Source organism: Mustela nigripes, chromosome 2, assembly GCF_022355385.1.
Source record: "Mustela nigripes isolate SB6536 chromosome 2, MUSNIG.SB6536, whole genome shotgun sequence".
In the NCBI taxonomy this organism is placed as follows: domain Eukaryota; kingdom Metazoa; phylum Chordata; class Mammalia; order Carnivora; family Mustelidae; genus Mustela; species Mustela nigripes.
In genome coordinates, this window is record NC_081558.1 from 54,387,853 (window position 1) to 54,414,697 (window position 26,845).

Here is a 26,845-nt window from a genome sequence, read left to right on the forward strand (position 1 = left end):
CACCTTGGGCTCTTGACTCATGATGGGGAGAGCAGAATTATGTCTAACTGGGTCCTGCCCACTGCCTCGTGCAGACTCAGGCATACAAAGGGTGCCCGACCAATGCTGAACAGACCATGATAAGGTGGGGTCCTCCTCACCCCACCACTCCTGTAGATTAGAGCACAGGACTCCGGCTGCCAATGCATATGCTGTATGTTCTCATTCACTGAGTCCCTGCTCCGTACTGAGCCCTGGCTGGGGGCTGGGACATGCGGACCCCAAATGAGAACAGGAGTCCCGGTTGGCCAGGACCAGAAACCTAGTGTTCACTACAGAGGCCTGGGGGCCTCCCCTATGGTTTGGGCACAGGACACCCCTGGAGCTCTCCCCCAGTGCCAGAAGGCCCATGTTACTGTGTCAGTCCTTTGAGTTAAACTCCTGATGACTCTTCTGCAAAGCAGTTTTGAGGCTCAGGCAGGAGGTGCAGAGACCAGAGGATTCCAGGTGTGGGCCATGGAGCCCCCACCCCTTGCACCTGCACACTGATCTCTGCACCTGCTTGGAGGATTCCTGATAAGCTTCTCTGAGCCCAGAGTCAAGAGGCTGGGGCTTCAGATGCTCTGGGGACTGGGGCTGCTTCCCTGGGAGGCATGCCCAAGGTGACCTCCTCCTATTAGGAACCAGGGTCCCCAAGGCCATACTGGCTACTTCGGTTGCACCATCTGAAGAATGGGGCAGGAACATCCCCTTCCTGGAGAGGAGCCTCAGGCAGGGACTCAGTGCCTTAACCTGACCCCTCATAGCTCTCATACAAGACAGAGTTTAAAGAGGGCATGAGCTGTGGTCTCAGAACCCTGGTACCAGTCTAGCCATCCCACCTGGCTGAGCATGATGGTCCCAGCCAAAGCCTCGGGAATCCCATTTGGTCATCCCTGGCCCGAGGCTGGGGTGGCCTTAGAGGCTTTTTGGGCAAAGGCAGGAGGCCACCGTGTGAATAAACACCGCAGAAACCAACCAGCCATGAGTTATGTGGCATTTTCATTTGTATTTTGCCCTGTCCCCCAACTCTCCCCACCAGGCCCACCCCGGTGCAACTGATTCAATCCAGCCACTCCAGAGCACCCAGGAGGGCCTGGATCCTGGCCAGCTGCAGGGCTCAAGGGACTGGGAGAAGCAACTGGACCTGGAAGCATGTGGTTCCTGAAGCCAGCTCACCTTCTCTGCCCAAGGAATCACCTGCCCTTGGGTCCCCAGCACCCATGCGGAGACCAAGGTGAGGGCCTTTCAGCCCAACTCCTGACCTGGGGAAGACAGGAGAACATGGGTTCCAAGCCAGAAGGGCTTAGACTCGAGGTCCCAGTCTGGTACTTCCTGGCCTCGGGGACAGATGCCTTGGATCCCGCAGGGTTGTTGAAAATGTTACAGGTGAAATTTAAAACTAGCCAGTCCTGGGGTGCCTGGGTGGCTCAGCCAGTGAAGCGTCTGCCTTTCACTCAGGTCATGATCTTCAGGGTCCTGGAATCGAGCCCATGTTGGGCTCCCTGCTCAGCAAAGAGTCTATTTGTCCTACTCCCTCTACCACGCTCACTCATGCTCTTTCTCTCTCTGTCCTCTCAAGTAAATACTTTTTTAAATATATTTTTTAAAAGATTTTATTTATTTATTTGACAGAGATCACAAGTAGGCAGAGAGGCAGGCAGAGAGAGGAGGAAGCAGGCTCCCTGCTGAGCAGAGAGCCGGATGCGGTGCTGGATCCCAGGACCCTGAGATCATGACCTGAACTGAAGGCAGAGGCTTTAACCCACTGAGCCACCCAGGTGCCCCACAAATACATAAAATCTTAAAAAACAAAAACAGAAACAAACTAGCTGGTAGCAGCAAAATGTGCAGAAAGGGACCCTCCTACTCCAGGTGGAAGTTTAACCAGGCTCAGACTTTCTGGAGGCAGTTGAGTTAAAGGTGTAAAAACATCATGGCCACACTTTCTCCCCCGAAGTGCCATTTCTAGAACTGGCCTCCAGGGATTAATCAAGGACACACACCATGCCTGGGCTATTTTAGAACACAAGAAGAAACGGGAAGTGATCCGTATATCCAACAATAGGGGATTGGTTAAATGTGCTGTTATGTGATGAACCCAGCACAGCTGTTAGATCTAGTGCCAGGAAGAAAATTTAATGACGTGGAAATGTTCTCAACATATTAAAAAAAAATGGTAATGAAAGAGGCAGGGGGGATCCCCCTCAGGCCTGACTTACCGTGGGATTTGGTGAGGCCTCACACCGTGACTGGTTGGAGACACAGGCATGCTGCTGGGTGCACCAGAAACAAGGCCACTGTGCCGACAGGCAGCTGGTGCAGCTGGAAGACAAGGGACCCCTCACACACTCAGCTCCCCACCCTCACTTCACCCCTGCTCCCGGGAACTGGGACCCAAGAGGCAGATCCCAACGCAGAAGGGAAAGGTCTTCTGCATCATCAGGGGCTTAGGCACTCTAAGATAGTGAGCTCCCCGCTGCAAGAGGTATGCAAGGAGCAAAGAGACAAGCAGGGCCTTTAGGAGATTAAAGTAAGTGTGGTGAAAGCCCTTCTCTCTGCCCCTGCAGCCTAAGTGCCCACAGAAGCCAGGCAAGGGTTTGCAGGTGGTAAATGAGCTGGCAAGTAAACAAGCAAGGATCCTATCTGCCTCCAGGACACCATTTTTCTTCCAAGGGTCTTCCTGATAGCAGAGACTCCACCCCCCACCCCGTGCCCCTGCCTACTGCCCAGGGGCACGCGCCTGACCCACTCACGCAGCATGGGGATACACTTGTCCAACGCGGCCACAGTCGTAGATGGTGAAATTGGCTCTGACGATATGCCGCCCGTTGACCCTCACAGACATCTCAACAATCACGTGATCTAGAATGGACCGGGGAAATGGACCGGGGGTACCAGGGAGAGGACAAAGGGGTCTGGGGTCTCCACCAACCTCACAGGCTATGCCGTCAGGACACCACCCAGTGAGCAAGGTGCTTACCCTGCTGGGGCGGGAACGGCGGGAACTGGGCCCTTGGCAGGAGGTTGCAGTAGGCGATCTGGTGGCCAAAGGCAGGGCCTGGGACCCGGGCCACGGTGCGGATGTCGTTGCCATAGTCACAGGCCATCTCCATGCCGCTGAGGCTGGGCAGGCTACCTGAGATCTGCAGGATCATGCCCTAGGGGCCAGGGCCCCTCAGCAAGGGAAGTGGGGAGCAGGCCTTCCCCCTCATGGCCCCACTCCTACCTCAACAATCCTGGGAGAAGTGGGGACAGGGGGCCAGGACTCTAGACCAGAGGGCTATATCTACCTCGGGCTCCCTAGGCCTCAGTTTTCCCAACTGCACAATGAAACGGACCACCTGATAACAGTCCAGGAGGCTTTGCAAGATCTGGTCCCCGAGACTCCTCTGACCCACTCCCCTGAGAGTCTCTTAAACCTACCAATCTGTTCTCACCACCTGGTAAGTTCCCTTCACCCGGAATGCTCTTCCGGGAGACCCACCTGACTCACCTACTTCATATCTTTGCTCAAAGGCAACATTCGCTGTATGAGGCCAGCTCCAACCTGGTCTAAAATGTCAACGTTCCTCCACTCGTTCCCCACTCCTCTCTTCTGCTTCCTTTCCCAACATCGTACTTCTCACTGTCTTGACAGCCTATCTTGCCTACTCCCTCACCCCCCACAAGCTTGTCAGCCCATCAGGGGCCGGGTCTTTGTCTTATTCAACGCTGCATCCCCAGAGTCCAGAACTGCACTTAGCATATAGTAGGTGCTCAAGAAGACATTTGATGAATGAATACATGAATGAATGACTAGATGGATGGATGGATGGAAAAGCCTATGCCCAGTCTGCCTGATGAGATAAAGCATGTGAAAAACTCTAACAGAGAATGATGGGGAGAGGGCTGCAGAGGAGCCCCAGGCCCCTGGCCGTTTAGAACCATCTGTTGATGGATGTAGGATACCAGCCTCAGAGAAGTCACTGAGGGCAGGGCCGAGGGGGACCCAGGCCTGTCTGTCCCTTCCTGCCCCCACCCCCATGCCATACTGCCTGGGATGGGTGGGAGGTGGCTGGAGCGTCTCTAGGCCTTCCCGGCCCAGGCGGGGAAGGGAGTCACTTGCCTCCAGACTGTAGATTCATCGGTTTCCGAGAGCAAGAAATAGTGCCCTGGCACTTGGTGGCCCCTCTGCCCTCTCCCCGTACTGGGGCCGGGAAGAGGTGGGGGTTGGGGACTCACTCTCCTTCTACTCTCCAACCTGATCCCTCCCTCCTGAGACTCCAAAGCCCACCCACTTGAGTTCAAATCCTAGGTCCCCTAGTCCCTAGCTGTAAAACGGTGAACAAGTCATTTTCCCTCTCTGTGCCTCAATTTCCTCACGTGCACAGAGTTGTGGGAAGCCTGACAGAGGGGAACATCACGTGCAGAGCGAGTGCTGACATTCAGTGAGCACTCGGCAGAGCCCAAGTCATTCTCATTATTTGCCCTGGGGTCCTTGGGGCACCATGAGCAGGAGTCTCTACCTTGGGGGACTTGGGGGCCAGGTAAAAGGTGGCTTCCCACCCCATGTTGCCCCCGAGCTGAGAGCCGGCTCCCCCATGACTCACTGGGTACTCCTGGTGCACGTCGATCTCTGCAGGCAGGACTGTCATGGTGGGACAGCGGCCGGGGCCCTCGCTGGCACTGGTCCAGAAATGTGGCTGGTCGGAGTTGGCACAGTCCTGCTGCAGGGTGCACCTGGAGCGGCAGGGCACAAGTCAGACCCCCAGGGGGCTCCTCTCCCCTCCCACCCTGCCGTGGCCCCCAGGCACAGCCTCTGCCCCAGGGAGGCTCACCGTGTCTCCAGTGCACACCAGCCACAGTAGGCATCAGCGGCCCCCACGCAGTCCCCACAGGTGGCATGCACGGCACAGGCAGCAACCTTCACCCGGGCCATCTGGAGGCAGAGGTGAGGGCCCAGCTCCGTGAGGCACCAGCCACGGCCAGGGTCCTGAGAAGCTGGGGAAACTGAGGCTCAAGGCTGTAACATGGAGCATGTGGGGCCACAGGGCTTCCCCTGCAGAGGTGACGACCACACTGGGAGGGGAAGGGCTAGCCGACAAAGGGGCTGGATGACAGAAGGTGCTCCTGCTGGGCAGAAGAGAGGAAGAAAGCTTGGGTGTCTGGGGACCCTGTCAGGCTGGGGCTCTGGCCTTACCTGGTGGGATGTCATCAGATAAAGGTAACCGGGGTCTGCTGGGTCGAACTGCATGACATGGTGCACGGGCTCCCCATAGGCCACCGTCACCACCCGCCGGCTCACCACCTGCATGCTCTCATTCAGGTTGATCTGGGGTGGGGGGGGCAGCAGGGTGTCAGGGGGACTCTGGTGCACCACGACAGGGCCCATGGCGAGGGACATGCGCCTGCGGGTGGGGACTCGACCCAGGCTTGGGGTCTCAGCCTCATCCTCTTTCCGGCCTTCCCAGGTGGGAAATCACGGACATGCGAGGGAGAGCTGTGGGTCAGACCTCAACACGCATGCCTCTGCTGGGCCCCCACCAGGAACTCCCTCCCTGAATGATGTTCCCCAACACATCCCACCGTGTGAATACATAGACACTTTACAGTTTACAAAAGATTCTCTGGGAGGCTGTCTGGCATCACGCCTAAGAGCAGGGACGTGGGTTTGAATTCTGGCTTTGACATTCACAAGCTGTGCACATGTACAAGTCGTCACTCCCCTCGTTCACAGCCACAGCTTCCTGACCTAACGGGACTCATGATGGCATCTGCCCCTCATGACTGTGGTGAGCACACACAGAGAAGATGCCTGCAAAGTGCTGATGGGGCCACACTTCTCATCCTTCCCCTCTTATACCCATTTCACAGATGAGGAGACCAAGGCCCAGAGAGGCTACAGACTTGGTGAGAGTCATATAATGAAGACACTTCAGGGGTACAACCCAAGCCCAGGCCTGTCTGACCCCACAGTCTAAGGATGAGGTGAAGGGGTGGGGTCCAGGGTCCTGGCAGGAGGAAGACCAGGACTAGTGGAGGCCTGAAAGGTCCTCTGCTTCTGAGAGCCCCCTGCGTGTCCTCCTGAGAGCAGAGCACCCACCAGAGCTGCATCCAGCCTTGTTCTTTTTCTGCTGGCCCCTCACATTCCCAGCATGCTGCTTTGTTGTAGGCCCTGCTGGGCCAAGCTGGGACCAGCAGTCTAGAAGCCTCCCTGGGCCAGCTGCCAGGGGACTCCTACTGCCTGGCCCTCCTCTGTGGGTGCCTAACTTCTGGTAGCTCCTTCCTGCTTATAGAATAAACTAGTTCTGGCATTCAAGGCCCTAACAAGCAACCCCAGCTTATTCCACCAGGTTCATTTCCACCGACTCAACCCAACTCTAGCGTTCTGGCCTCTAGGCCTTCATGCACACTGTGCTCCCTGCTGGAGTGTTTCCCTTCCTTCCCCTTCAGCGAAGATCCGTCTTCCTGGTGCCTCCTTCAGAAGAGCTTCTCAAATGCCCTCCACACACCAAATTGAAATTACTCTCTTCCCAGGCTCCCCCAGCCTGGGTTTCAGCCCCCGAGCTATAGCCCATCCTGGGGGACCTCTTGGTGGATTCTGCCCAGGCAGGCAGGGCCCCAGCTCAGTCTCTGACCTTCTCCTCAGGCACCCAGCAGACACTCAGCTTATTTCCACTCCTTCAAAGGTCTACTGAGCACCTACTGTGCTATAGAGCCGGGGCCGGGTGCTACGATTGAAGCCGAGAGCCGGGAAGCGCTGGTAAAAGACTGCGCACAGGATAAGGTGGTAGGTAAAGAGGTCTGGGTCAAGGGATCACATGCTGGGCTCCTGGTCAGCTGGCCCTGACTTCAACCAGCTCTCACTGTGTGACTTTGGGGCAGTGTTCTCATCTGTGAAATGGGAATCCTGGCACTACCACCCTCACAGGGGACCGCAGACTCTGACCCACAGTCTGGGATGGTCCAGCTAATTTCCCCCATGACAGAGGAGGAGATGGAGGCTCAGGGTGATAAGCAACCACCCCCAGGCCACACTCCAGGGGCCAGGAGAGCCAGGATCTCCATTCAAGTATCTGACCCCCTAAACATGAGTCCCATGGTCTAAGGACCACCAATGCGGCTTCAAAGGCTGAGGAGGATGCCCCCCACCACCTCCCTGCTCCTATACCAGGCACCTTCCTCACCCCTGCTAGGGGACCAGCTGGGGTCCCGGGACCAGGCAGCCAGGGCTCCTATCCCCAGCCCACCCCCTGGCCCATGGCGTCCGCCTGGGCAGCTGAGGGAATTAAGTTATCGGATCTGAGTCAATTAGGCCAGGGCCTGGTACACCCTGGAACTGGGCCAGGCGGCCGACTTTCCTGACAGGCAGGGGTTGGGAGGGGGCCAGGAGGAAGCTGGCCCAGCCCCTCACCTGGGGGCCCAGGAAAGTCCTTCCCAGTCCACAATGGTAAGAGTCCTCTCACCTTTCCCAGCTCCAGGAATCACTACCTCCAGAAACCAGTCATCTTGATGGGGGCGGCTGAGGGGAGGGGGAAACTTCGGAGGGAGGCCAGCGGGGTGGGGGAGGAAATGGCAGCGAGAGCCCCCGCTTGCCGGGCTGCAGCCTTCCCCTGTCAGAGCCCAACAGCAGTCTCCAGAGGCAGGGCTTACAGCCCTCCACAGATGGGGAAACTGAGGCCCAGAGGGAGAAAGTGCACTGTCTAAGGTCAAGCAGCCAGCAAGTGGCAGAATCCAGAGACTCTGGTCTCTGCTTCAAAGCCCGAGTCCTAGAGACCCAGGAGAAAGGCCTCTCTCAGGCCTGGTTTCCCTCCTCTGCAGGACAGGGTGCTTCTTGTTATAAGCAAGAGTAGAAGAAATGGATGTGGAAAATGCTTTGTAAACTGTAAGGTGCTAGGCAAACCGGAGAGAATGAAGTCTTATCTCGGGCCTGTACAGGCCATGTGTACACCCTCCCCAGACTCAGCCTCCCCTCACCTCCTCCACCCCTTCAGCCTCCCTAGTCCTGGCCCCCAGCCCTACCTTGAGCAGCCGCCCACTGACAGTGCCCAGGAAGACCACGGTGTAGTTGCTGACCGTGGCCACAGCTACGGAGGAGAGGCCTGGGGCTCGAAACACAGGCGTGGCCTTCAGGGGCTGCAGGATGGACAATGGGTGCTGCAGGTGGGCAGCCCCACAGTCCAGTTGCTCTGGCTGCAGCTGGAAGAGAAGCAGGATGTCAGACCTTGGCTCTAGAACCTTCTCTGGCTCCCTGCCCACACTGGAGGTCAGGCCTCGGCATCAGAGCTTTAAAGTCCTGCGCTGCTTTATATGCCCAGGTTGGGGCTGAGGCCCAAACACAAGCAGGACCCCATCCCTGACCACAGGCTGACCCCTGACCTCAGCGTTCGTCACAGAGCTGCCCCAAAGACATGGTGTTTCAGGTAGGTACACAGCGTACAGGAAAAGTTATATGATGGAGGCAAGAAGAGCTGGCAGTGGGACAAGGACAGGAGGCCAGGGAGGTAAGGACAGGGTGAGGCCCACACACCCTCATGGATTTGGAGTTGTCCCTCCTGGCTGGTCATAGCCAGGCAGAGCAGAGGAGCCCACACCAGACCTCCCGAGGCCTCCCGAGCTTACCTGCTGCTATCCAAGAATGTCCCTCCTATCTTGGCTGCGGGGTTCCCCAGGACCCCGGAGTTTCTCGGGTCCCCTGCTCTGACCCCAGCACCACCATCCAAATTCCCAGTGGCTCACCAGACCCCAGACTAAGGCCTCCCCACGCCGAGGTCTTCCCTTTCTCCCACAAGCATATACTCCCTACATCTGCCCACATTACAGATGGGTAGACCAAGGCAAGGTGTGTCCGAGTGCCCAGCCCTGCCATCCGCATCAGCTCAGTGCCACCCCAAGTGGCAGATCAGTCCCACCACATGTTGGGATGAGACAAATGGAGCTAGTGACCCCAGCTCCCAACCATTCCCTGGACTCATCCCTGCCCTTCCCTGGGTCTTGTGGCAAGGTTCCTTCTGCAATTTGCACAAAAATGCAAAACAGACCTCCAGGAAGCACCTTTGAGAAGATAATTGTGCAAATCCACAAGGATGCAGACAGGAGGATGGTTTAGAAGAGTGAACAGGGATACACAGCCTCAGGGTCCTGCAGGACTGAGCATGAAGATAATGGCACCTCATCCAGGAGCGCTGCCCCCACCCCTGAGTGACATCATGAATCCCTATGGATCAGGACACAAATATACCCAGCTGAGAAAAGTCACAGGACGTCAGAGGGCCATTTTGCTAACCCTGGTGCATCCACAATAAGGTAATAGTCATGACAGCAAACACAACAGGCTGTGTTTGGAGCGCCTGGGTGGTTCAGTCGGTTACATGTCTGCCTTTGGCTCAGGTCATGATCTCAGGATCCTGGGGTTGGAGCTCCCTGCTCAGTGGGGAGTCTGCTCCTGCCTCTCTGTGTGTTCTTTCCCCTCTCCCTCTCTCAACTAAATAAATAAAATTTTTAAAAAGGAATAAGAATAACAGGCTGCACTGACAGAGAACTGACATTGTACCAGGCCTGGGCATCAACTCCCTACATCCTGGCAGTTCTATGAGGTCCCACGTCACAGATGGGGAAACTGAGGCTCAGAGGAGAAGGAGCCTGCTCTAGTTCCCCAGCTGCAGTGTCAGGCCTCCATGAATGAAACTGGCAATGGGGGCACCTGGGTGGCTCGGTTGGTTAAGCATCTGCCTTCAGCTCCGATTATGATCCCAGAGTCCCAGGACTGAGTCCCACATCAGGCTCCCCGCTCGGCAGGGAGTTTGCTTCTCCCTCTGGCCCTCACCCCACTTGTGCTCACTCTCTGTCTCTCTCTCTCAAATAAATAAATAAAATCTTAAAAAAGGAAAGGAAAGGAAGAAAAGAAGAAAAAGAAAGAAAAGGAAGGAAGGAAGGAAGAAAGAAGGAAAGAAAGAAACTGGAAGCAGACTTGAGCCCCACCTAGGCACCCTAGACGTTGGGCTGTGGGCAGCAGAGGCTCTGAGCGGGGACTCAGAAGGTCACCAGCATGTAGCATCAGAACCAGATTAAGGGTGCAGCCTTAGAGTCTTTTGGTTTTTTTTTTTTTTTTTTTAAATTTCTCACTTGTGCTTTTTGCAAGCCTAAGCTACTGATGATGCGCCCGTATGCGTTTGCTCAAACTCAGCTAGTTTTCAAAAACAAAAAAATACCAGGTTCACCTATCCTCAGGTGAATAAACACTGTTCCAGGCCCCACAGGCTTCTAGGTAAGACCTGTATCCCACAGCGTTCTTGGGGGGGCTGGGTGCCGAGCCCAGAGGTGCGGTGGGGCTGGGGCTGCCCCTGGGCCAGAACCCTTGAGTGGATGGTCTTCCACAGGAGGGCCGGGTGTGATGAGACAAGTGAGTTCCCATTAGATACATCTCTCACCCCCCCTCCCAAGCAGTGGGAGGAGATCCTGGCTAGGAAACACTCCCGAGGTGTTAGCTGACTCCACTGCCATTTCAGATGGGACTGTCACTCAAATATTAAGAAGTGGAATTTGGGACAAATCATGCATACCTCTAAAGCCTTCCAGCCAGACTGCCTAGGAGCCCCTTAAGGCAGCCTCTCACTTGGGAGGCTCTCCCAGCCCTTCTCTTCTGGGTCCACTCTAACCTCAACATGTTCCCCTGAACACAGCTGCCAAGTGAGCCCTTTAAAAAGCACAAAGAAGGGCGCCTGGGTGGCTCAGTGGGTTAAGCCGCTGCCTTCGGCTCAGGTCATGATCTCAGGGTCCTGGGATCGAGTCCCGCGTCGGGCTCTCTGCTCAGCGGGGAGCCTGCTTTCCTCTCTCTCTGCCTGCCTCTCCATCTACTTGTGATTTCTCTCTGTCAAATACATAAATAAAAAAAATCTTTTAAAAAAAAAAAAAGCACAAAGAAGCCTCCCTAGGCTTGATACCCTCTGATAGTTTACATAATACTCTGAATAAACACTGAATCCTAAATCCTCCCATCAGGGGCCCTGAGCCCTTCTAAACCCGTCCCATACCCTCCTCACCGCCACTCCTCCACTCGAGCCACAGGAGCATCTTTTCTGTTCCTCCAACACTGGGCCCTGCCTCAGGGTCTTTGCTTGGGCTGTTCCTTCTGCCTGGACTGTCGTTCCCCAGACTGTCATATAATTGGCTCCCTCTTGTCCTGCAGCTTTAGACCTACCCTGCCTGACTTCATCCTGCGTGTGCCCAAGTGGGGGGACAGCTGTGTAAAGGGAGTGCTGGACCATTTCCCCCAGAAGCCTTTCCCAGTCCTGGGCCCACCCCTCAGCCATCCTACAGCAGCAGGGAAGAGGTGAGGGGGGTTCTGTCAGCAAGTAGGCAGAAGAGTGGACACTTGAGCCTGAGGTCTCCCATGGGGGATGCTTCTCCTAGGGGTTACATAACTTTTCTTCACTGAATATGGATTACTTGCGTCATAAAATAATAAGCTGTTTTAAAATTAAAATTGTAAACCCTTGCCTGGAGGACATGATTTTCCGCCCTGAGCTCTGGGAGCGGGGGGTTGGGAAGGAAAGACCTGGGAGGCCCCGGATGACACCCTTAGGTCTTTTGGCCTTGGGCCCCACAATGGGGGACCCCAGCCAGTCCGGAAAAGCCGGATGAGGCACCCCGAGGAGGGTGATTTGTTGGCCCGGCGGCAGAGAGGATGAGGCAGGAACACGCAGCAAATCCAGCTCTCGCCTGCCCGCCCTGACGTTCACAAGCCATTAATTCTGTACCGAAGGAATTTTCTAAAAAGCCTTTTCTCCAACTTTTTTTTTCCTTATCCTAAAAATAAAATCTAAAAAAAAAAAAAAAAAAAAATGTGTTAAAGGAGAAGTAACCCCCGTCAGCTGCTCTGGATGGTCTGTGCTCTGAGGGGAAGCTGACTCCGGACTGCTGGGGGATCACAAGGCTGAGAACCCACTGGAAAGTGGAAGCTGGGACCCATGCCCACGGAGCAGGCAAGAGGCGGGAGGTGCTTCCCCTGCTGGGGGAGGGAGCTGCAGGCCTGGGAAAGGGGGACAGTGCCCTTGGGGACAGGGCAGCCCTCCCAAGCGTGGCCTCTGCCCAGCTTGGTCTCTAGGTGCAGTTAGCTCCACAGCCCCAAGGTACCACCCTGACCGTCTGACGCTGCCTCAAATTCCTCCCTTAGCACCAGCCTTCCTTTAGAGTCTCACTTTCAAAACACAAATTCCCCTGGGAGCAGGGGAGGGCTGGCCTCTCCCAGCAGCCCCCTCCAACCGAGTAGAGGCACCTTGTGAAGCACAAAACTGGTTCACTCCTCCCTAGCATCAAACCCTTCTCCAGCTCCCAGCTATCCTCTGCATCAGACCTGGCATTCCAGGCCTTTGTGATCCGGTTCCAGCTGCTCAGGCTTCAAGTCTCGCTTTTTTCTTCTGTCCCACCCTCTACTCTGACCACATCAGCCTCTGCAATTCCTCCCATGTGGCCACACCTTCCCACCAGGGCCCCTGATCCTTCATAATGTTGCTCCCTTAGCAGACAATGCCATTCCCGCCCCTCTGCGCCCTCACACTTCCCCTGTCCCATCAGTCCCCCTTGTCTTGACCCACGCTAGTCCCTTTGCTAGACATGTCCAGGCAGCAAGTTCTTCACCAGCTTTCAAAGGTGTGATGCAGAAAAAAATCTCCCCTCCTCTGGACGGCACTGTGCTGGTTACCACTTTCATTTATCATGGTAGCATAAACACGAGCTTCTCCAGGGTGGAGACTGTGCTCCAGGGTGAATGTTTACTAAGGAAAGGAGACTAATTTTGACTAAAGTGTGATTGACTATATTCAGCTGCTGCTTTTCCAAACAGAGATCGAGAACACCACTGCCATGCTGACTGCTGGAGAACTAGAACATACACACCAACTGTATACCTACTGTGTGGCAACAAAGGGGTGTCAGGTGGTCAGGCCCAGGAAGCATCCAGCTACTACTTTTGGTTCCTCTAAGAATCTCCATGTACCCTTCTCTGAAATGGGCCGAGCAATAGCTAGCCACTGTCTCCACTTTCTTCTGAGAGCAAGACATACCCTCTTACTCCAGCTAGCTGCCTCCTGGGGCCAAAGCTCAGCTCTGCCCACTTTCCCATTAAAACTCTGACATATTGATTTCACTACCAACTGTAATTGTGTTGCCTTTCTCGCCCCAGGAGGCTGGCTGCAGCAGGAGCTTCAGGAGCCCAGTTTCTCAGGCCTCTGCTTCCTGCCTGCAGACCCCACCAAACCTCAGCCCCACAGTAGGTGGCATTCTGAGAAGAGGGAGAGGCGTCCATGGTGGGCTGGGTAGCAGGCTTCAAGGCCCAGCAGTTCCGTCCAGGGATAGAAGCACCGGCTTCTGGGGCTTTGTGCTCAGGAATTGAGGGCACTTTCCCACTTGAGGTGTTTGGCTGTTATCAAACCAAGGTCCCAGGAAAGCCAAGTTTCACCGTGAGGAGCTAGAAGCACACCGTCACTGTGGGTTGTTAAACAAAACAGGAGGGCTGAGACTGGACCAAGACCCCTCTTCTTCACCCTTTACGGAGGCCAAAGGGAGCTTTTAAGACTGTAAAGCACTAAATGCAACATGGGAACCCGGAAAAGAAAAAGAACACTCGCGGAGTAAAGTCTAAAGTTCAGTTGAGAGTAAAGTACTCATGAGGGTTTCTTCGTTTTGACAAATGTATCATGGGAACGTAAAACCTTAGCAATGCTAAAAATGGAGGGAAGGATACATAGCAATGATCTGTCCTACCTTTGTAACTTTCCTATAAATCTAAAAATATTCCAAAATAAAAAATTAAAAAAGAAAAAAGCAACCACAAACCAGTCTGTGTCCCCTCTGCAGCTCAACAGCCATCAATGGATCCCTAGTGCCCTCAACATAAACCCAGACTTTGCTCCTGGGCCCTCAAGGCCCTGCTCTACCTGGCCTGGCCCCCTGAGGCTCCCTTCAACACCCTCCCCTGCCAACTCTTCCCTCAGCTTGGACAGCCAAGGACAAGGAATTCTCCCTAAGGAGAATGCCCCAGACTAGCGGAGAGGGGGCAAGCAAGGGTCAGGTAGGGTGGTCTCAGGGGTCCGACAGGCAGTCTGCAGGAGGACCAGACAAAAAAACCTGCAGGATTATTGCCTCCCACAAAGCCCAGATAAACAGCCTTTCCCCCACCCTTCTTCAGAAGCCCCGAAGTTAAAAGGAAGCATTCTCAAGGTCACCCACTCAGGTGACCACGTGGGTACTCTGTCAGGTCAGTCAGCCTGTGACTCCAAACCCAAACTCCTCCTTCCCACTTTAGCCAGGGCAGTTTCTCAGAAACCGCAGCTAATGGGTTATGGCTCCACCGAAAGGACGCCTCCACTGACGATAAACTGAGTCAGGGAAAAGAGCCATGGGCCTACTGTGCGCCAGCCTAGGGAGGAAACAGGACCAGGACAGACCTCTAAGGGGCAAGCACCACCCCCCCACCCCCCCAAGACCCCCCCAGCCAGAGGAAGCCAACCCCTGCCTGGGAAGGAAATACCAGCACCTCCCAGTGGGTGATCAAGATGCTTATTTCCTGGAGGGGGAGGCGGGGAGAGAATGTGCAACCTGGCCACAGAACAGCATCCGAGAGGCCTGGCTCTGAGCCAGAGGGGAAACCAAGGTACAGAGAGGGGCAGAGACTTCCTCGGGACACACAGCACCTGAAAATTCCCTCCTTGACCCCAGGCTGCCTGAATGGGGGGTGGCAGGCAGTGGCCGGAGTTGGGGGGGTGGACCAAGAAGTAGCAATGGACATGGCAGCTTGTGTAGGCCCTTCCAGAGTTTCAGACACCTACCTCTATTTCCCTGACCCCCTCTCTGGAGGGGTGTGTCCCTCAGCCACAGAGCACTACATTTAACCAGGCCCACTGAGCGTCATCTGGAAGGGTTGCGTGAACCAGCCAGCCAAGCCATTCTGAGCATGATCTGTCTGTCTAGCCACAACTGGCACCCTGGGCTCTGCCACCAAGCTGGCGGCAGTGAGGAGGGACAGCCCTGAGGTCAGAGGCCCGACAGGATTGCAGACCTGCTGTGTGTAGGCCCCAAGTGGAGCTGCCTCACAGCCACACCCCTGTTGTATCCCCATGTTACAGACAGAGAAACTGAGGCTCCTGACATAGCAAGTCTTGTGGCTCATCACTCAGCATGGGATGCTGCTTCTACCTGAGCCTCAGTCTCCGCATCTGTAAAATGGGGACAATAACAACACCCTCCCTAGAGGGCTGCCACCAAGGGCTCAGCTCACTGCAGCCCTCAATATTGGCCCCTGCAGATGTTCAGTCAATGCTCCCCATTAGCTGGGAAGGTCACACGGAGCCCCCCAGGACCAGCCACTCCACCACATCCACCCTCATCCACGATGCACATTGGAAGCCCAGCCGAGGCCGAGGCCCACTCTGCTCAGGCCGGCCTGGGAACTCCTACCACAGCCGCTGACTCAAGCAGCCATTGTTTTGTTAGCTGGACACAGCCCCCCCCAGACACTCAGCTCCCCCTTCTTGAAGCTGTTTCTCATTCTGGCCCAGCCTGGCCCCATTTCCAGCCCTTCCCCCTGGGGTCCCAGAGGAGCCCAGTGTGGGATGGGCAGCCAGCGACTCTTCCCTGGCCAGGGGGAAGTCACGCCCGCCCGCCAGCTCTAATGGGGGGCAGGGCAGCAGAGCGCTGCGGCTCCAGCCCCTCCTTTCCCTGGAACAGTTTCTGTCCCAGCCTCTTTCCCTAGAGGGGATGTGGGCCAGGAGAAGCTGAGAGCTGCAGCTGCCTCTCTCTCGGGCACATTTGGCCTTCCTCCTCCTGGGGCCAAGGAGCCCTGGGGACTGGAACTCACACCCTCCTCCCATCCCCTGGGTGCTGGCCTCCGTCCCAGAGTCATCATATAACTGATTGTGGGCACAGCGGAGGGGACGGGGCAAGCTCGGAGGCCCCAGCAAACAGCTCTGGTCTGGGTCTTGTGTTGGGGACATGGAGGTGACACGGGTGTCCCTCTCTCTGGCTGCCCACATTCCAGTTCAGAGATCACCCCCAAGTCGGGAAAGGACAGCTTTAAAGTAATAACAATACAGTAGTATCACCAACACTATAATAAGTTGGCTTTGTGCCCCGGCCTGTAGAGCCTCATTTAACCCTGAGAAGATGGTGCTACTTTACAGCAAGAGAAACTGAGGCACAGAGCAGTGACTTGTCCAGGGTCACACAGCCAGAATGGCCAGATGTGAGCCTGAAACCTCGGCAGGCTGGCTCCAGAGTCCTTGCCCTTAACTCCAGCCTCTCTGCCCAGTGCCAGTGCCAACAGCTGCCGGGGGCCTGGCTGCATGGAGCTGGAAAGGCCTGGGGTGGCAAGGTAGGGAAACTGAGGCCTGTCAAGGGGACGGTCACTTCTGGAGGACTCCTTCACTGCAAACACAGATGCTGGACAGGCTTGAGAAGGGCACGGGGGCAAAGGTGACTGCAGAGCCTCATTTAGCTCCTTTCCTGGGCCAGGCCTCCACTTCAAGGCCTCTGCCCACTGCCCCCCCATTATTTACCGATCAGAGCAGAAAGCACTACATGATTAACGCCCCACTGGGGCCTCGCTGGGCCTCATAATGGAGCTTCGAGCTTCCTCCCTCCTCTAGCGTGTGATTTATCGTGTTTCAGGGGAAAGGACGGCGGACGGGGAGGGGCCAGCCCCGCTGGCCCAGCAGATCTCTGATCTGGGTGGCATCAAGTGTCAGTGGGGGAGTGGGGGGTGCAGGGGCCCCTCCAGGCAGCCTGTTGGGTTCGGCACTGGCCCAAACACGGGCTTTGAAAAGAAGAGACTGGCCACACTCCGGGGGTAGCCAGCATCCAAATGCACGTGGCTCGCACCAGGAGACTTTCCAGGCCTGTCCCCACGCGGCACCGGCTGGTTTCCATGGCAATCCCCACACCGTTGTCAGTGCTGGAGAGGCCCACGGGAGTCACCTGGTCCAGCCACAGTGGGGGCCCTGGGACAGAGCCTCCTGCTCCTGCCAGCACCTAGCAGGACTGATAAGGGACCAGCAGTTCTGGAGTCCCTTCTAGAATTAGATCAACCATGCCTCACTCTTCCCCCAAACCCTTGCTGGCTCCCCACAGCCCACAGGAGAGCATCTAAATCCTTGGCCCGCACCCCAGACCCCACACACTCTCAGCTTCATCTCTGCCTGCTACCCAAGCCACGTTCTACCACATCTCTGGGCCTTGGGCAGATGGGCCTGGAATGCCTTCCCCAGCCCCATCTGCCCAAGTCCTTCTCCAACATCCCCCTCTTCCAGGAAGCCTTCCTGGACTCCCTCAAAAGAGGCTGGGTGGAATGCCCTGGTTGCAGCATATCTTCCAACATGATCTCCTCCTGGACTGTCTAGGAGCTCCTGGAAGGTAGGGGCAGATTCATCCCTTTCTAGGGGCTGCCATGTAATTGTGGGGCTGTGCCCCTTCCTCTACTGCCACATTCTAGCCTCCACCAGGCGCAAGGGCAGGCAGGAGATGCTGGGCTCTGGTGGGTGAAGGCGGAGGCAGCTGCAATCCTAGGGATGAGGCCCCATGCCCAGGACCACGCTGGGCACTAGGGCTCACTGGAAAGCTCTTGCTCCTTGTCACAGCAGCCCCAGCAAGGCCAGAGCGGCCCTGAGTGTCTATTTCCTCACCTGTAAGATGGATCCATCCACCTCTCCCCACTGTGACCTTGAGGGCCCCTTTGGATCACACCCCTTCCGTCAGTGTTTTGGGAGGAACCAAGGAGTAAAGGGGATGAGCACAGGCTCTGCAGCTAGACACCTGCTCCACATTTTCCCCACTGCGTGACCTGAGGCAAGTCATTTAACCTCTCTGGGCCTCAGTTTCCCCTTTCTGTAGATTAGGATTAACACTCATCTCATTCCATTTCCAGGGGGATTAAAAGATAGACTATCCTGAAAGCGCTCTGCGATATGCCTGACACAAAATCCTGAGAAACAACAGCAGTAATAGCAATCCCACTGGGACTGGCAGAAGCCATTCCCTGCCAGCGAGCACTCCCTTGCCACCCCACAGCCCAACTCTGATCCTAAAACTGAAGTCCAGAAAGGGGACAGGACCCCACATCGCCCAGGGCTCAAGCCCTTGGGCTCTTATTCCATACACACCATGTCTGTTCTCCCTCCAGCAACCAGGGCACAAAAGCTGGCCTGTCTCCTGCATGTCCATGAAAACCAGCAGTCATGGGCCAACAAATCTGAGTCTTGTGGAGTATTTTTGCAGGGGCTGATGCTGACTCCCACAGCCTCTGGTGAACACCAGGCTGCTCCCGTTCTTCCCAATGCTGAACCCACTTTACAGATGGAGAAAAGGAGGACCAGAGAAAGTAAGTGACTTTCTGAGGCCCCAGCTAGGAAGGCACAGCAGCAGGATTTGAATCCAGGGTGTCGGTGCTGGGGTCCAGCACGCATGTACCCTCTGGGCCTGCCTGGGTAGGGCAGGTCCTAACTATGGGTATGGTCAGGACCAGACAGATCCTCCATCCCTTCTCCTAACAAAACCTGGATGGCACCGTACTGCCCTGGAGGGGAGGCAGCCTCCCAGCCCCAGTACTCAGCCAGCATTGGTCCAGGGATGGGGTCACTGTTGAAAGAGATTTGTCAAGTCATTGTTCAAACTGTCAGCATCCTTCACTTGCATACTTAAAGGGCCAGGAGGCTCACTCCTTCCAGAATCCAGAGGATCACATTTTTAGACATGAACACAACTCGTACTTCCCGGCCTTCCCCACTTCCTCAGAAGGCCTGACCAGCCCCAGCCTCGACAGATACCCCAGGCGGCCTCCCCCTACTCTGGAACTGAGTCACTGCCCCATCAGCTCCCGGTTGCCATTCAGGGCCTGAGTGGAGGTGCTGTCCCAGAAAAGGGTTTGTACAAAGGGCCTTGCCCAAGTCTCCCTGGGGCAGGGTAAGTGCAGAACTCCCAGCCGAGAGCTCACAGCTAATACTAGCCATCGCCTACCATGGACTCTGGTGCCAACCAGCCAGTCTGCAAATCCCCCTTCTTGCTAACCAGCCATGTGACCCTGGGCCTCAGTTTCCCCATCTGTAAGATGGGGATAACAGTACTTCCTGCCTCGTGCTGGGGGGCTGTGAGATCAAACACACTGGTGTTCATGAAGGGCCAACACGGTGAACCCACTCAGAACTGGGAGCTCAGCAATGTTTACTATCCAGCCCGAGAGTTGACGGGGGACCTACCCTCCACACACCCCTCGGGCCCACCAGAAGCTCGGTGCCTGCCCCATCAACAGCAGGGAAAACATGCCCACTCTCTCCCTGTCAGCTGCTGCCTTCCTGCCTCTGAACTCACTCAGTTGGGGTAGCCCTGGACCCGCCCCCGCCTCACCCCTCTGTCTCGCCCAAGTCACCTTTAGGACCTGGTGTGCCTCCATCTTCTCCAAGGACCTGACCCCCTCCTCTGCACACTCCCTGCTCTGCTGGCTCTCTGACACATGCTGAGCACATTTTTTCTCAGATGTAGTTTTTCCCTCCTGTTACTAATACCTCTACCTGTCATTTCCTGGGCACTGCATATGAGATTTTAATCTGCCCACATCCTCGGAGAGAGACGCTGTACCATCTTACAGTGAGGAAGCATGAGGCCCAGAGAAGGTAAAAGATCACCCTGGGTCACACAGCATATGGGGAGAAGAATGGGACTCAACGGCTTATACCTGGGAGTCGGGACATTCCCAGTGTGGGTTGGGATATTAACTGTCGCCTGGCCCAAGGCCTGTCTGTCTCTCTAGGCCAGAAGGGTATCCTGGCCAACAAAGGTGGAACCCCCTGAGTCCCAAGTGTCTGCTTATACCCTTGGCTGCAGGAAGCTCACTCCCAACCCCCAGCCCAACTCCAAATGTAAAGCCCATCTTGGAAGTTCTGTCTCCCTCCACCTCCACCCAGCATTTCAGCCCCTAAATTGGTTCAGAAAACGCCTTCTTGACGATGAGCACCCACCCACAGCATGCCAGTTTAAAACAGCCTGAGGGTTTTTTTTCCACCTTTACTATAAAAAGACACCTTGAAAATGCAGCATTGGCATTTCCTTGTTGGTTTTCTTTTTTACTTAAAAAAAAAAAAATACGTATATCATGGTCACTCAAAGGTTAAGAGGAAAGATTCTGGGCAGAGGATTAGACTCAGCCTGCCCTGGGGAGGTTGGCTGGGTAACCCTGTGCCTCAGTTTCCCCCATCGACAGCACACAGCAACTTCCTAACTGGCTTTCACCTCAAACATAAATTAAGGAACGGGATCCAAGCTACATGCAATAGAGGATAATTTTCGCACTTGCTTTCGCTCTCAAAATTGTGCAATGGCCCCAAGTATGCCAAAAATAATCAGGGACAAAGTTGGGGCCCTCCAAAGCCTGGCAGGGTGGACAAGTTTCCCTGCTTCTGACCTTGCACCTTGGCAGCTCCTCCCTTCTCCAGCAGATTCCTGGCTGGAAGGTGGCAGCGGAGGTTAAGGCTTCATTGTCATAAAGGTGGGTGGCCGAGGACAGAGTCCTCCAGGAGAGAAGCTGGGATGTCTGAGATCACTCTGAGCTAGGGGCTGGACCTATGGGGTCAAAAGAGTCCCCAAGCAAGAGTGGAAACCTGGGCTTCCAGAAGCCCACCCCAGCCACCTCACTTGAGGGTCAGATATCCCTAGAGGACAGGGTCCTGTCCCCCACGTCCAGCCCCCCTGAAACCACCTACTGCTAGAAAAGTCAGACCAGAGGGCTCTGTGAGAGAAAGATATTCCAGATGCCTGGAACTCCAACACCCCCAGATCAAATCGATTCTCCCCCACGGAAGCACCCTACCATGTGCTCTACTCCAACAACACCAACTTCCATCCTGAGGCTGGACCAGACTGGGCCGCTTCTTGTTCCTCCCTGTCCAGCCCCACCTCTAGGGCTATACCCTGGCACCTGAAACTGGTTGGAACCCGCTGCTTCCCTCTATGCCTGCAGACCAGGCCCTACACAGCCCCCAGGATCAAGGCTGGACCTGCTGCCTCCACCGCCATGCCCAGCACCCACCACGGGGCCTGGCACACAGTAGGTGCTCAAGAAATATTCGCGAATGAGTGAGTGAAATGCTTGACTGGAAGACAGCACCACCCTCCAAACACTCTTTCTGCCTCTCATCTTCCCTCTCACTAGCCACTTAGGGACTTTGTAGAATAATTACACTAAAAATAATCAGAGTTCAGTTGACCTTTGAACAACGTGGGTTTGAAGTGTGTGGGTCCACTTATGTATGGATTTCTTACAGGACAGCACTGTAAATGTATCTTCTCTTTGTTCTGATTTTCTTCATACCATTTCCTTGTCTCTAGCTCACTTTCTTGTAAGGATACGCACAACACACACAACACACAAACCACACGTCAATCGCTGTTTGCGTGACTAGTAAGGCTCCCAGTCAACAGGAGGCTATTCTGAGTAGTTAGTGATGTTTTGAGGGAGTCAGAAGTTATAGGCACATTTTTGACTGTGTAGGGGGTTTGCACCCTGGGCCCCTGAGTTGTTGAAGAGTCAACTGTAATTACAAATATGTGTGCCTGGCACTCTACTAAGAACTTTACAGGTGTTAGCTCTTTTTTTTTTTTTTTAAATATTTTATTTATTTGACAGAGAGAGAGATCACAAGTAGGCAAGGAGGTAGGCAGAGACAGAGAGGGGGCAGGCTCCCCGCTGAGCAGAGAGCCTGATGCGGGGCTCAATCCCAGGACCCGGAGATCATGACCTGAGCCGAAGGCAAAGGCTTAACCCACTGAGCCACTAAGGTGCCCAGGTGTTGGCTCCTTTAATCCCCACAACTCTCCTGCGTGGTTAAGTACCTTCTTATTGCTCCTATTCGACAGAAGAGGAAAGCGAGGTGCTCATTCAGCTCACACAACTCCTCTGGCTAAAACCCTTCATGGCTCCCACATCTCTGGGATAGAGTCCCAATTCCGTGATGCAGACTCCCTATACTTGTAGGCCCTGCCCCCCTCCCCCAGCCACTTTCTCACATACCCTCCCCCATCATCCCCCCACCGCAGGGACCACCTTCCATTGTTCTGGCGCTCTTGGTGTTTCCTATCTCCAGGCCCTCGCACAGGCTGTTCCCTCTGCTGGGACCCTTTTGTCTTCTCGTGCCAGCTTCATGTGGCTAAACCCTGCTCATTCATCCACCTCCACATTGATAGCCCCTCCCCCAGAAGCTGTCATGTCCCCTTCTGGGGCTCCCTCTGTCCAGGATCTCTTATTACCCAACCCTAGGTGCCTGGCCACATGTCTGTCCTCTGCTCACCTGCACGAGCCACGAGAGCAGAAACTGAGTCACCATTGGTCTCCAGCACACAGCGCCAGGCTAGGGCACACAGTGGGGGCTTAGGAAATGTCTACTGAGGCCTCCATCTGTGGCAAGAGGTGGGAAAGTGTGGGGTGTTTGCTGCTTTAGGAGCCAAAAGAGGTCAGGGCTGGCTGGGGTAGAGCCCAAAGCCTTGTTAATAAGCCCCCCCGGGGTAACAGCAGGAAGAGCAGGCAGCTACCAGGTGCTACTAGGGCCAGGCATCACGTGCTTCTCATTAACGTATTAATTTAGTCCTTGAAGCAATCCTTAGGGATTTGTTTTTAGTGTCCCCACTTAGTGGAGGAGGAAACTTGAGGCTCAAAGAGGTTAAGTCACTTGCAAAGGTCACACTGCTGGAAATTGACGGAGGAGGATTTGAACCAGGGTACAAGTCCAAGTTCTTGGCCTGTCACTGGGGAGCTGGCAACAGCCTGCAGCAGGAATAACCGTCCCCCGCCCCACCCCCACCCACAGCTACTCTAGAGACCCAGACCTTGTGGCCCTGGATGCATATGGGAGACATGGCCTAGCAGCCCTGTCCTGTGCCCACCAACTAGGCATGGGGAAGGGGAGAAGGGTGTGGGGGAGGACATAGGGAGAGTGGCTGAGGAGGGCCAGAAAGCCACCCCACCTTGGGGTGGGGAGAAGGCCTATGGCCACTGTCCCTAGGGCTGTGTCCCCGGAGAGGCCCTGTCCCTCTAAGGAGAAAGAAGCCCCAGCCCCCTTCAGCAGAGTGAGTCACTGCACCAGGCCAGGCTGGGGACCGTGGGAACCAGGCCGGTTCCTGCCAGAGGGGGATGGGGGATACTGCAGTGGCGGCCTGAGGAATCCCATGGATCAACCCACACCAAGGGCCTGGATGGACACACAGGCCCTGGAAAAGCCGAAGGCAGGCCCAGGGGCTGGCCTGACCTCAGCCTGGGCCAGCACGGTAGGGTCTTCCCTCCGTAGGACAGGGAAGACTGTCCCCACCCACCTCCTCTGGCCCTGAGACCCCCAAACAAAGCTTGTACCTCAAACACACCCCTTTGGAGGATGTGGCTCTGCTGAGGGGAGTGGTAGATGTCCCAATCACCGGACTGGGCAGCCAGCCCTGACCCGGCCAGCCCTTGTGGGTGGCAGTCTGCCCCGCTCACCCACCATGCCCTTTATCTTCAGGGCACCCAGCCAGCTGGTGGTGGGCAGCCTTGGGAACATGAAAGCGGAGAAGGAATCTGCGTTTTCTCAAAGCCCCAGTGTTGGGCACACCCACGGGAATAATTAATCTCATGAGATCTTCCCGCAGCCTGAAGACCATGGAGAAGGCATGGGGCAGGGCCACGAGGGGCCTCGCCCCAAAGAGGTCTCCCAAGGAAAAGGCTGAGTTCAGCGTCTTGCTTAGGGAGAAACTGAGGCTTCCTAGGTGTTGAAATGGACTCCCCTTCCTCACACCAGGATGCAGAGTGTGGAAAAGACATAGGGTCCCACCTTTTAGGGCCCCCTGAAGAAAGGACCACTTGCTAGTGGGCTTTCTTGAGGGGACCTGCACAAAGTTCCCTTCTACACCTGTGTCATGTCCCCTGCAAGGTCAACATACACAGGGATCCTCCACCTGGGACCCTCATCTCTGTCTGACCCAGCCCAGCTGCCTGGGCCCCATTCCTGCCCAGCCAGTTTGCTGCCGTACCTGATTCCTCCCCATTCCCTCCTGAGCCCCTGGCCCCCTCCTGCCCCCTGCACATCCTAGTGCTGCACATAGTCCTGTTCATCTCCCTCCACTCCCCCTGGCTCCCACACCTCCCCACACCAGCCACCTGAGAATCCTCCAACACACTTGCGTGCACACACACACATACACACACACACACTGAGTTCCACATCCATGAGGCAGAAAAGGAACAGTGGTACTAAGAACACAGATGAGGCCAGACGGCTAGGATTCAAACCCTGCCTCTGCTGGTTCCCGGCTGTGTGATCTTGAGCAAATTATTGAACCTCTCTGTTCCTCAATTTCTTCATCTATAAAATGGGGAATCAGAGTAGAGCCTACCTCAGAGGGTTGCTGCGAAAACCAAGACAGTTACGCCATTTGGTGCACTTAGTAGGCATTCCACAAAGGTGGCTGGCTAGCCCACAGCCCCTAAGCCTGGTCTGTGCTAAGTGCTCAGTATATATGTGTTGAATGAGTGAATAAAAGCTGGCCTCAGGAACACACCTCTTTGCCAACCAGGGGTCTCCACAGAGTCTCTACTGATCCCCAAACACCTGTGTTCCCTGCCACACACATCCCACTGCATACTCAGGCCCACCCTGCTGCCCGTGTCCCTCTGGGACACTTCTACCTGCCCTACACTCCTGCATGACCAGCTCAGTGACACACAAATCTGGTGCATACACCCCCTCACTCTCTCCTTGCTGCCCCTCACACATACCTGCAGGGCCCTGGAGCACACCTGCATGCCTCCCTGCACAGCTGCCACACCCAAGCACACAATTGCCAACTCCCAGGGCAGCCCTGATAGGCTCAGGCTGCCAGCCTGGGACACGCTTTTGGGCGGATATGCACTCGCTTGCTCGGGCACTCTGCACACACGTAGGACCACTACGTGCACACCTGGCCTATATACCGGCCCTCAGCTCTCTCCAGCGCACATGTGTAACCTCGACCCCTCCCACACACCTATGTGCTCACCTGTAACTAAACACTCCCTTGAGTGGCAGCCGGCGCACACCTATACCCTATTTGCACCAGTGCCCCCACCATGCCTGACACCTGGGTCCCAGCAAACGCACCTGTGGCCCAGAGTACGTACCTGAATCTCCACACACACGTCTGGGTGTCACACATTGCCCCCTGTGTCCCGCTCAGCACACAACCCGCCCGGTTACCTGCACGATCTCCCTCCCGTCCCCCCCGGGGCGGGCGTTCCGCTCCCTCGGCATACCTGGATGTTGCGCTTGCGCTCGCAGGCCGGCCCTGTGCCCTGCACCACGCTGTCGAGCACCGCCACCACGTCCGGTGCGGGCTCCACGAAGCAGGCGTTGCGCGCGGCGCGGATGGCGGCTTGCACGTCGGCGAAGCGGAAGGCGCACAGCGCTGCCGGAGTCGCGCGGGCCGCGGGGGACCCCTGCGGCCGCTCGAAGACAGCGAAGAGCAGCTCTCGCGCGGGGAAGACCGACACCAGGCGGCTGTAGAGGTCGCCGCGGCCCGCGCCGCCCGCGCACTGCAAGCCCAGCTGGATGTAGGATTCGGTGAGCTTCTTGGCGTCGCCGCCGGCGCCGCGGGGCAAGCAGATGCGCGCCAGCAGGCTCCGCGCCTGGCTCTCCTTGTCGCCCGCGCGCGCCTCGCTGTTGAGCGCCAGGTATGCATAGGACGGGGCGCCCGGCGGCGGGTCGGGCGGGTGCAGGAAGGCGCGCACGAAGCCCAGCTTGTGCTGCTCCTTGGCGCCCTGCTTGATCTTAAGAATGTTGTCGTCGGAGGGGTTGAGGTCGAAGGTGAAGAGCTTGGCCAGGTCGCCGCGTGCATCCAGAGAGCGGATGGCGATCTCGGGCGTGTTCTCGAAGCGGTGGTCCTCCAGGCTGCGGTTGCGCGGGAAGAAGGCGCTGCCGTAGCCGGTGTACGTGGCGCCCACGAGCAGGCGGCTGCCCCCCGTGCCGGCGGCCGGCGGCAGCACCAGCCCCACCGTGGACGCGTTCGGATGGTTGGCCGCCACGTTGAGCATGCTGGGGAACACCGTGACGGGCTCTGCGGGCGGCGCGGCGGGCGGGAAGCGCACGGCCACGGCGGAGATGTTGCCCCGGCGCCGCAGCTGGCAGAAGCCCTGGTAGATGGACCCGCACACGACCACCAGGCCCTGGCCGGGATCCAGCTGAAGGATCTTGTTGTAGTTGTCGGTGAGGCGCCGCGGGTGCTCGCACGAGGCCTGAGGCAGCTGCGGGGCGTGACACAGCGGGCTGTCGGCCACCGGGCCCACGGCCGCCTCGGCCTCCAGGCTCAGGTTGGCGCCCGACAGCTGATAGAGGCGGTTGACGGCCGCCAAGTACACCGTCCCCGCCGCGCCGTCCAGGGCGAAGTTGTTGGTGGGCGTGGGCGAGGGGAACCGGCGTTGGATCTCCAGGGCGCCGGCCCGCGCCGCCCCCAGGAGCAGCAGCAGCGGCAGCAGAGGGCACGGTGACGGGGCCCGGAATGGCGAGCGCGGCGGCGGGGGGCTGGCCGCGGCGGCCCGAGCGCTAAGGGGTGCGCCGCCCGCGGCGCGACGAGCCATCCGGGCGTGCGCGGGCTGCGCGGCGCGGCGAGTGCATGGGGCGCGGCGCGGCCGGGAGCCGGGAGCCCGGAGGCGGCAGGAGGCGGGGGGCGGGCCCGGGCCGCGAGGCGCTTCCTGCCCGCGCCAGCGGCCCCCGGCCCAGGCGCCCCGGCCGGGCTCAGCCGCGCCGCGCAACCCGGGGGCGGGGCGGGGGCGGCTCCGCTGCGGACACGCCCTCGCGCCCCGCCCCCG

General features: G+C 56.8%; 1 protein-coding gene across 2 annotated transcripts in view; it reads right to left on the reverse strand.

Moving 5' to 3' along the window:
* Nucleotides 1-26,614, reverse strand: part of PLXND1 (plexin D1) — a 57,448-nt gene extending 30,834 nt beyond the window's left edge. For both annotated transcript variants that reach the window (XM_059390381.1, XM_059390380.1), the window contains exons 1-8: nucleotides 25,295-26,614; nucleotides 8,023-8,199; nucleotides 5,201-5,332; nucleotides 4,839-4,939; nucleotides 4,611-4,740; nucleotides 3,002-3,179; nucleotides 2,775-2,883; nucleotides 2,241-2,343 (exon numbers count right to left, since the gene is read on the reverse strand). In XM_059390381.1, the coding sequence (XP_059246364.1) occupies nucleotides 2,241-2,343; nucleotides 2,775-2,883; nucleotides 3,002-3,179; nucleotides 4,611-4,740; nucleotides 4,839-4,939; nucleotides 5,201-5,332; nucleotides 8,023-8,199; nucleotides 25,295-26,614 (2,250 nt within the window). The remainder of the gene's footprint in view (nucleotides 1-2,240; nucleotides 2,344-2,774; nucleotides 2,884-3,001; nucleotides 3,180-4,610; nucleotides 4,741-4,838; nucleotides 4,940-5,200; nucleotides 5,333-8,022; nucleotides 8,200-25,294) is intronic.
* Between the last annotated feature and the right edge of the window lie 231 nt (nucleotides 26,615-26,845).